Genomic DNA, 10,782 nt, shown 5'->3' on the forward strand with positions numbered 1-10,782 from the left:
CAGCTGGTTACAGGCAGGAGTTCCTGTTTGGGTCCCTGGACTCAGCTTCACCACTTTTCTGCCTGTTACACTTGTTACTTTTAGTCCTCCTGTGTGTGGGGTATGCTTTCTGAGAAGAGCCAGGATTCTAGGGGAGGAGCTTTGGAATTCCACATTTCTACTGTTATAAAAGACAGGACACAATATCTGTATAGTAGACAATAACAAAGATCCAAATAATATCAACTTGAGAATCGGCATGTTTAATATATTCAGCAATATTCACAAAAATGATTCGAATTTTACCCTTGTTTTCTAAACCTCCATAGATGATGCTTTTATGTATATTTCATTTAACATTGTTAAGCTAAATATATTAGTCACAGTTCCTTTGGAGGATTCTGGGCTTTGTGCAAGTCAGAACTTGCTCAGTTGGAAGATGCTGAGTGGAGCTCAGGTTAGGAAGAAGTAAAGAATGTGGCCTTAAGAAAGGACACTTTGGCCAGGTGCGGTGGCTCATGCCTGTAATCCCAGCATTTTGGGAGGCCTAGGCAGGCAGATCACCTGAGGTCGGGAGTTCAAGACCAGCCTGACCAACATGGAAAAACCCTATCTCTACTAAAAATATAAAATTAGTCGGGCATGGTGGCGCATGTCTGTAATCCCAGCTACTTGGGAGGCGGAGGCAGGAGAATCTCTTGAACCCAGGAAGTGGAGGTTGTGGTGAGCCGAGATCGTGCCATTGCACTCCAGCCTGGGCAACAAGAGTGAAACTCCGTCTCAAAAAAAAGAAGAAAAAGAAAAAAAGAACACTTTGCAGAGCCTGTATATTCATGGGAGGCCCTTTGGTGGAAGAGGGCTGGAGTTCTGAGGCTTGGGTTTCCAGTCGTGACCGCCCCTTGTTGGCTGAGTGAACCTCAGCGGCTCTCCTACCCCTGCAAGCTCTAGTTTCCTCATCTGTAATGTAGGGATAACAATGGCACTGATTCACAAGATGGTTAATGGAGCAAGTGCAGTGATGTTAGTGGAGCATCATCCTTTGTATATTGTTGAGAAGTATTTGTCATGACAATTAAAATGAGATGTATAGTCAGTAAAGTAAAAGCTTTTATTTTATATTTTTTATTTCTAGTATTAGAGTTAGAAGCAGTATCCACTTTCCCAAATTTATTACTCTTTATTTCTTAAGCTGTGTGTCACCACCCAGAGAGAACTCCCCTTCATGGAGAAACAGAGTGGTGTACTAGTTCTTAGACGGACTGAACTTTGCAGCAGCTCAGACTGAATCCTTTACCACTGGTAGTTAAGGTTTCAAAATATATGGTGGACATTATCTACAACTATCTTGGGTATAAATGCAAATTATGTTGCAGCCGTCATATTCCATAACTATGCTTTTAAAAATGCATTGATAAAAGATAAAAATAAAAAGATAAAAGATAAAAATGATTGATAAAAGATTAGCCAGGGGTTATAATGCTTTGGTGAATCATTAACTGGCTCTAGTGGATCTCACCTTGGTTTTCCTCTTTACCCTAAACCCCTCCCTTTTTCTAAGCACTCTGGAAGTTCTGGCACTGAAACCCAGGGCTAAGAGAAAGCTACCCATCAACGATGGTGACTGCCCTTGTCCCACTCACGGCACTGTGCCTCCCGCTCACCCTTGGACACTGCAGTGGTGCTTCTGTGGCCTGATTACACATGTGAAGAGGCAGCAGGGGTTGTGGGGGGTGGGGGGCAATCCCTGCACAATCTCATTATTGTGCTGAGTATTTTGAGAAATAGCATTTCAGGTACATGCGGGCACCCAGATTAAAATACCATCTTTGTTTGGTATTTCCCATTGTACCATCAGCTCCACTGAAATGAAGCCTCATTTTCCTGATATTATGGGATGGACTACACTTTTACAGATGAATTTATCTTGTAAACTCACCGTCATCCAGTTTGTCTCAAAGCCACTCAATGTTTTGTGTGTTCATTTAATCTTTGGAGTCAAGGAAACATAGAAACCATGTCAGCATGTTTACCACTTTGACTCACTGCCACCTTTCTTCAGTTGTCACATCAGATTTCCCCTTAAGAATAGTAGTCATCTTTGGAGAATGCCAGTTTGTGTCATGTTGGTTCTTTTAGAAACAAAAAACAACTAAATGCATCCAAGTTAATAATGGAAAAGTTTATTTACTCGATACAATGTAATATTATAAATCTAGCAGGTAATTTAGAGGAAAAGAATCTTCAGCTGGGCGTGGTGGCTCACGCCTGTAATCCCAGCACTTTGGGAGGCCGAGGTGGGTGGATCACGAGGTCAGGAGATCAAGACCATCTTGGCCAACATGGTGAAACCTCGTCTCTACTAAAAATACAAAAAAAATTAGCTGGGCATGGTGACTCATGCCTGTAATCCCAGCACTTTGGGAGGCCGAGGTGGGCAGATTGCGAGGTCAGGAGATCAAGACCATCCTGGCCAACATGGTGAAACCCTTTCTCTACTAAAAATATAAAAAAATTAGCTGGGCATGGTGGTAAGCACCTGTGGTCCCAGCTACTCGGGAGGCTGAGGCAGGAGAATCGCTTGAACCTGGGAGGCAGAGGTTGCAGTGAGCCAAGATCACACCACTGCACTCCAGCCTGGTGACACAGTGAGACTCTGTCTAAAAAAAAAAAAAAAATCTTCTGAAATAATATGAAATGGTTTTCTCATAAAAAGAAAAAGCACTCCATGCTGCTGATATTGCTTTTCCTCCTTGTACATTTTAAGATTGTGAACATTTATATAGGTTTAAAAAATAAAACAACAGGCAGTGAAAAGGCTCCGTCCACCATCATCCTTTGTCATCCCCCATATTTCCATTTCCCACCTTATCTCTTTTACAGAAGTTACTGTTTTCTGTGACTTTGGAGAGTTTATTAAGAAGTATACAAGCAAATAGAAACATCTGTTTTGATATCTTTCCTGTTATTTTCCATTTTTATATATATGTAGCATATACATATGGTGAGCCTTTTGTGTTGTTAAGCAGTAAGTCCGGATTGGCCCATGGAGAGCTTCATTCATTGTACAGCTGTAGGCTATTCCTTTGTATGGATATGCCATAACTTATTTCATCAGTAAACCAGTCTTATAGCAAGGACATTTGGTTGTTTCCCATTTTTAGGTATTAAAAAACAATGTCATAGTAAATAACCTCAGACCTACGTCATGTAGCGTGTGTACTACATGTGTTTAATTTTCAGACATGGGGCTTGCTGGGTCCAGGGTATATACATTTTCCATTTTGAAAGTTATTGCCAAGTTCTCGTTCATGGGGGTTGTAGCTATTTAATCTCCCTCCATCAGTATATGAAAGTGCCTTTTCTCCTGCAGTCTTGCTAACAGAATAATATCAAATGTTTGGGTATTTGCCAATAAAAAATATATCTCACATATGACTTTAATTTGTATTTCTCTTATTTGACTGGAGTTGAACATCTAATATATTTAAGAGTTACTTATATTTCCTTTTGTGAAAATTGTCTGCTTGTATCTTCTGTCCATTTTTCTGTTGGATTGTTATATATCCATCATTAGGAACTCTGTTAGGAGAATTAGGCTTTATTAGTGTGTGTGTGTGTGTGTGTGTGTGTGTATATATACACACACACACATACACATGTGCTTATTATAGATATATTACCCAGAAGAAATTGATATTTTCCTTTTTCTTTTTGAGATGGAGTCTCGCTATGTTGCCTAGCTGGAGTGCAGTGGTGTGATCTTGGCTCACTGCAACCTCCACCTCCTGAATTCAAGTGATTCTCCTGCCTCAGCCCCCCAGGTAGCTGGGATTACAGGTGCCTGCCACTGTGCCTGGCTAATTTTTTGTATTTTTAGTAGAGACAGGGTTTCACCATGTTGGCCAGGCTGGTCTTGAACTCCTGACCTCAGGTGATCCACCCGCCTCAGCCTCCCAAAGTGCTGGGGTTACAGGCATGAGCCACTGCCCCTGGCCAAGAAATTGATTTTATTTAGTTGAATTTATCAGTCTTTTCTTTTGTGGCTTCTAAATTTTGAGTCATAGTTAGAAAAGCCTTCCTCCTTCTTAGGGTCGTAAAAGAAATCTGTGTTTCCCTGTAATACTTTTAATAGCTTCATTTTTTACATAAATATCTTGGATCTGTTATGGTATATATCCTGGTGTGCCATTTAAAATATGGATTCAACTTTATTTTTCTGGAAGCTGTATACCCTGTTATCCCCAGGCCAATTAATAAATAATTCTAATCTTTCTTCTTAAATGTTTTCAAGATCCAAAAAGTTGGCAGCTCTTGCAGAAGCCTTAAAGGAAGTCTCCCTTACAAAGGCCCAGCTGGGGTTAGAACTGGAAGAACTAGAAGCAGCAGCACTGCTTGTCCAGGAGGAAGAAACTGCATTAAAAGCAGCCGATTCAGTTTCTGGGCAGCAGACACTTTGCTCCAGCTCTGAGGCAAGTGATTCGGAGGACTTGGACAGCACCGTGTCATCTGGAAACGAAGACTCAGACTCAGATTCAGAACAAGATGAACTCCAAGATAGTCCATCTGAGACAGTCAATTCTTTGCAAGGTCCCTTTCTTGAAGAAAGCAGTGCCCTTCTTATTGTTGATGGTGGAGTACGCAGAAACACAGCCATCCAGGAGTCTGATGCCAGTCAGGGAAAGTCACTTGCCTCTTCCCAGCCTCTTGGAGTGTCTGGGCCTCTGATAGAGGAGCTTGGGGAACAACTGAAGACTACAGTTCAGGTTTCTGAACCCAAGGGCACCACTGCTGTAAACCGCAGCAATACGCAGGAGAGAGACGGCTGTCAGACCCCAAATAATTGACTCTTAGGTGGTTTTATTCATTGTTGAGAAATACGGTAGATTTGGTTTCATTTACCAAATGAGAATTCCTCATTTTCACTTTGTAATTTTTCTTAGTATATAGTCAGCCCACTGTATTTGTGTGTTCCACATCTGTGGATTCAACCAACTGCAGATCAAAAATATTTAAGAAAAAATCGCATCTGTACCAAACATGTACAGACTTTTTTCTTGTTATTATTCTCTAAATAATACAGTATGACAACTATTTCCACAGTATTTACATTGTATTGGGTAATATAAGTAATCTAGTGATGATTTAAAGTGTACAGGAGGATGTGGGTAGGTTATATGCAAATGCTGCACCATTTTTTATCAGGGACTTGAGCATCTGAGGATTTTGGTATCCTCAGGAGTCCTGGAACCAACCCCCCACAGATACGGGGACAACTTTATGACATTGTCTTTCAATCAGTGAATGTTTATACCTTTTGTTTTCCTTGCTGCGACTGTGAAGATAAAGTTCAAAAGTATTTTTACCAAAGTGTAGCTAATATTTCAAGCTGAAAATAATAGTTCTACTGCCAGTGTCTCGAGAATGTAGAGCCCATCAATATTTTTATTTTAGGAGGTGTACTTGACATCCGATAAACTGCACATATTGAAAGTGTACAATGTGTTGGCATATGTATACCCTGCATAAAACTATCACCGCAATTGAAGTGAGGAACGGACCCATCATTCCCAAGTGTCCTTGTGCCCTGTTATTAGTTTGCATGTCCTAGAATTCTATGTAAATTGAATCATACAATATATATCCCTTTTTTGGTCAGGCTTATTTTAGTCAGTATAGTTATTTTGAGATTTATCCATGTGGTAGCATGTGTCAAGAGTTTTTGTTTTTATGTTTTTCATTGCTGAGTACTACTTCATTGAATAGATTTGTTCATTGACCTATCAATGGACACCTGGGTTGTTTCCAGTTTGGGGCTGTTATAAATAAAGCTGTTATGAACATTTGTATACAAGTCTTCATGTGGACATATGCTTTCATTTCTCTTAGGCAAATACCTAAGAGTGGAATGACCGAGCCATATGGTAGGTATGTGTTTAATGTTTTAAGAAAACACTGAACTGTTCTCCAGCATGGCTGTACCATTTTACATTCCCACCAAAAGTGATAGTTTATGAGAGTTCCAGTCTTCCACATGCTTGTTATTGATATGGTCAGTCTCTTAAACTTTTACCGTTTTTATAGATGTATAGTGGTGTTGCATTGTGGAAGTGTCTGTTCAAATCTTCTGCCTCTGTGTGTGTGTGTGTGTGTGTGTGTGTGTGTGTGTGAGAGAGAGAGACAGGGTCTTATGCTGTCTCCCATAGTGGAGTGCAGTGGTGCAATCTCCGCTTACTGCAGCCTCACCCTCCCAGGTTCAAGCAATCCTCGCACCTCCTCCTGACCACAGGCTTGCTCCACCAAACCCAGCTAATTTTTGTCGTTTTTATAGAGATGGGGCTTCACCGTGTTGCCCAGGCTGGGATGTGATTTTTCAGAGTTCTTTTTGTTTGGTTGGTTTTGTTTTGTGTTTTTTCTTTTTTTTTTTTTTTTTTGAGACGGAATCTCACTTTGTCACCCAGGCTGGCATGCAGTGGCATGATCTCAGCTCACTGCAACAACTGCCTTCCAGGCTGAAGCGATTCTCATGCCTCAGCCCCCCAGGTACCTGGGACTACAGATGTGCGCCACCATGCCGGGCTAATTTTTGTATTTTTGGTGGAGACGGGGTTTTGCCTTGTTGCCTAGACTGGTCTTGAACTCCTGAGCTCAAGCAATCTGTCCACCTCGGTCTCCCAAAGTGCTGGGATTACAGGCATGAGCGACCACGCCCGGCAGTTTGAGAGTTGTTTATAAATTCTAGATACGAGTCCTCATAATGAGTCTTTTTTTTTTTTTTTTTTGCATGCCTCATAGTCTTTGATTGGATGCCACGCTTTGTGAATTTTACCTTCTTAGGTGCTAGATATGCATTCTTATATATACTCTTGATCTTTGTTTAGGGATGCAGTCCAGTGACATGGAAGTAGTTTGATCCTTATGGGTCTTGCTTTGTAATTTGTTAGGCAGGTCTGGAGAGGTGCTCAGTCTGGGGCAAATTATTCCCCAGTGCTGATATTCCTGAGTGCTCCACCATGCCTTATGAATTATGAGTTTTTCAGCCTGGCTGATTGAACTCACACTGTTCCCTGTGTGTGTACTGAGGACTGTTCTCTCTAATGTGAGTGTGTGTGTGTGTGTGTGTGTTTTTTCCCTTGAGACAGTCTTATTCTGTCGCTCAGGCTGGAGTGCAGTGATGCAATCTCAGCTCACTGCAACCTCTGCCTCCTGGGTTCAAGTGATTCTCCTGCCTCAGCCTCCTGAACACCTGGGATTGCAGGCATGCACCACCACACCTGGCTAATTTTTTGTATTTTTAGTAGAGATGGGTTTTCACTGTGTTGGCCAGGCTGGTCTCGAACTCCTGACCTCAAGTGATCCACCCGCCTTAGACTCCCAAAGTGCTGGGATTACAGGCATGAGCCACCGCACCCAGCCCCCTCTAATCTTTTCAGATGGTTCTAGAAGAGGGCTCTCCTCTCTCTCTCCAGATATCCAGGGTTCTCTGTGCAGCTCTCTCCTCTCTGGAGCTCTGTCTTGCAAATGTTAGCTGCCTTGGTCACCCCAAGTCCTCAGCCCTGTCTTTGAACTCCAGAACCCCCTGGGTTCTGCCTGGATTGTCCTTCCCTGCATAGCATGGAAAGTCTTTCAAGGCAGTAGATCTCACCTTGTTTTCTGTCTCTCAGGATCACTGTCTTTCATTGCCTGAAGTTCAGAGTTTGGAAAGCCATGGTTTTGTGTATTGCTTCCGTTTCTCTGCTTTGGTTATGTCTGACGGGAGAGTAAATCTGATCCCTGTTAATCCATCGGGATTGGAAGTGTAATTCTCCATTAATAGTTTAAATATAGGTTTTCCCACTTGAGTTTAAGCTGCTGGGGAGGTAGGGTCTTGTTAACACTGAATCATCAGTGTCCGTATTCTCAAGCACTCCATAAATATTTGTTGAATGAATGAACAAATAAGATAAACCAATTTGCTTTGAGGAGGAAATGAAATCTCATCTATTAATCTCAGTAGCATCATTAATTTCAAGAAAGGGTATGATGCTTTTTACTTAGGGTTTGTGAAGGTTGTGAATATTTGTACTTTTCTAGTTTGTATTAACATGATCCTGGGGTGACTACGGCACTTAAAATGCATGTGAACTCCTGAACACTATAACTGCTTTGTTGGAATGTGTTCAAGACTTCTTTCAGCTTCCCTGGAGAGCTTCCAAATCCTTATGACCATTGAAAATGCATTTCTTCTCACTAGTACATTACCTGAAGCCAGTTTGAAAAAGTATTATCCGTAACTCCCCTCATTTACTTCCACTGAAGTCAAGCCAGTTAAGCAAATCCTGTCGTCTAAAAATTTAACGCCATGGAAGTTTTCTTCCTTCCATCAACTTTTGTTTTTAGGCATCTTGACAGGATCTACTTCAGTGAGACTTGTCTTGGGTAGAAAAACCTGTTATTCCCTTCCTCAAAGAATGAGCAAACATGATCCTTCCTGGACATCCTCAAAGCCAGGGAGCTCATTAAACAACCCTCATGAGTATTAAAGACAACGTGAGTGAGCTCCTTAATTTCAGAGTCCGTGTCGGCAGTGTTTCTCCTACCCTTTCTTTGTTCATGGAGGTTGAAGCTTTGTTATATCACATTACTCTGTCTTTTGTTAAGATGGGCTGAGAACACTATACTACACTAGCTCAGTAACCCAAAACACCTCCAGAGGTGCTGCCTTTCATTTATTTTTTTAAACTAGACAACCTGCCAGGCAACTTTAGGGATCTCCTATAACCATATGGGTTTCCCAAAACCCCTAGATGATGGGAGAAAAAAATAAGTTGGGGCAAGAATAGGGAAGAGACCCAGTGACTGCCTAGTCGCAGCTCAGTGGGAAAAACCAAGACTTTGTGGTTGACAAGAGGCAGCCTCCAATTCAACCCAGCTCCACTGTGGCTGGCTCACAGTGGGGGGACTCCAAACTACACCTTTCCCTTCGTCTTAGAAATGGGGCTGGGCGCGGTGGCTAACATCTGTAATCCCAGCACTTTGGGAGGCCGAGGCAGACAGATCACTTGAGGTCAGGAGTTCGAGACCAGCCTGGCCAACATGGTGAAACCCTGTCTCTACTAAAAATACAAACAACTTATCTGGGCGTGGTGGCGGGCCCCTGTAATCCCAGCTACTCGAGGCTGAGGCAGGAGAATCACTTGAACCCGGGAGGCTGAGATTGCAGTGAGCCGAGATTGTGCCACTGCACTCCAGCCTGGGCGACAGAGTGAGACTCTGTCTCAAAGGAAAAAAAAAAGGGGAATAGATGAGATCAGGCGCGTTCAGGGTGGTATGGCCATAGACAGAAATGGAAATAGAACTGCTTTTATTGCTGGCCTTCCAGTGCTAGGAGACTGTATGTTCAAAGCACTTTTATAAACTGGAAAGTGTTAAACCAGCGTAAGGGTTTATTATTATTGTCTGACTTCCCAGAGCTGAACAGGGCTCTATTTAGCTACCTAACAACAGGTCGCTGGGGGAGCCGGCACTGTGAAAATGAGTCAGCCCTGTTAATCGCTACAGAAGCAGGCTAGTGGTAAAAGTCTACACAGTTCAGCAGATTAGATAGAAATATTAATTATGCCAATGAATCACAGCACTGCCTCATCTTCTAGGCTTGCATTATCATTGACCTATTTTTCTATGTTCTGTCTCTCTTGTCCCATTATCCTTGAAGAATAATCGGAGGCCTTGCTGTGGGCATGGCCAGGTTTTAGGTGCCAGTAACTAAGCTGGTATCACCTTTCACTGGCACAAGATTAATCTGCAAATGAGACAAGAGTGCTCCCTACCACATTCTAAATTGGTTGACAGCTGGGGAGCGGTTTTCACACCTGCTAATGAAAAATCCACTTTGGTTATGTGGATCAAATTCTATTATTAATACCAAGAATTGGGAGGAGTAGAGAGAGGGCCGTATTTAAGACTTTATAAAATTATTAAAAAAAAAAAAAACCAGACTCCTGGATACCTACTTTGTTACAAAGGGATTTTTATTACTTTATATGTTATAACTGGAAATTGACTTTATATATAGTCAATGATGACGAAACAGATACCTCTAAAATAAATGGAAATGAGTTTAAAACTTAGTATAGGAATAAAATTATAAATATACATCAGATCCTGAGAGTGTATTAATTATAAAATCCTTAAAGATGCAGAAACCCCCCATGTATCAAATGACCTGTCATGGAATGTCATTGCATGTCAGGTAAATTCAAATTAAGTTTCATAAACACAAATCTCTGATTGTTTGGTCAGGGGTCTCCATTAGAGCAAATGAAAGATTGCAAATGTTTCTTTAACATCATTCCATCTAAATCCCTGATGGAATTTTTGTGATCTGCTGCTTTTCTCTCCTGTTTTCTGAGTGTGTTATATATACTTTCAATCCATACCAAATGAAGGAAGCATTGATTAGACTTGATTTAAGGCAGCAAGTGATAAATGCAGCTGGGAAATTGATTCATGTCTCTTAAGTGACTGGGGCACAGCCATCCACAGTTGACACAACTCTTGTCTCAAGGCTGGAGAAAACAAACAGGCAAACACATGTCAAACAGATAAATGACTTTGCTGTTTTGAGCTCTCCGTGGAGGCCATTTGTTTCCTGGATAAGGAAGACTGCTTTCCAAAGTCATGAAAAGATAAGTTAGAGGAAAAGGATGAATGTGGGATTGGATGCCCAAGCACTGGGAAGAAAACAACAGAAAGGATTTACCTCCGGGAAGGATCTTGCTTCTTTTCCCTCCAACATGGCTGGGAGCAGCACTCCAAATGCTCTGT

General features: G+C 41.7%; 1 protein-coding gene across 2 annotated transcripts in view; it reads left to right on the forward strand.

Moving 5' to 3' along the window:
* The window catches only part of SHQ1 (SHQ1, H/ACA ribonucleoprotein assembly factor), a 103,761-nt gene extending 97,931 nt beyond the window's left edge, over positions 1–5,830 (forward strand). For both annotated transcript variants that reach the window (XM_003780325.5, XM_054551887.2), the window contains one exon: positions 4,271–5,830. In XM_003780325.5, the coding sequence (XP_003780373.3) occupies positions 4,271–4,823 (553 nt within the window). In that variant the 3' untranslated portion in view covers positions 4,824–5,830. The remainder of the gene's footprint in view (positions 1–4,270) is intronic.
* The last annotated feature ends 4,952 nt before the right edge of the window (positions 5,831–10,782 follow it).

The sequence above is a fragment of the Pongo abelii genome, chromosome 2 (assembly GCF_028885655.2).
Source record: "Pongo abelii isolate AG06213 chromosome 2, NHGRI_mPonAbe1-v2.0_pri, whole genome shotgun sequence".
Taxonomy (NCBI): domain Eukaryota; kingdom Metazoa; phylum Chordata; class Mammalia; order Primates; family Hominidae; genus Pongo; species Pongo abelii.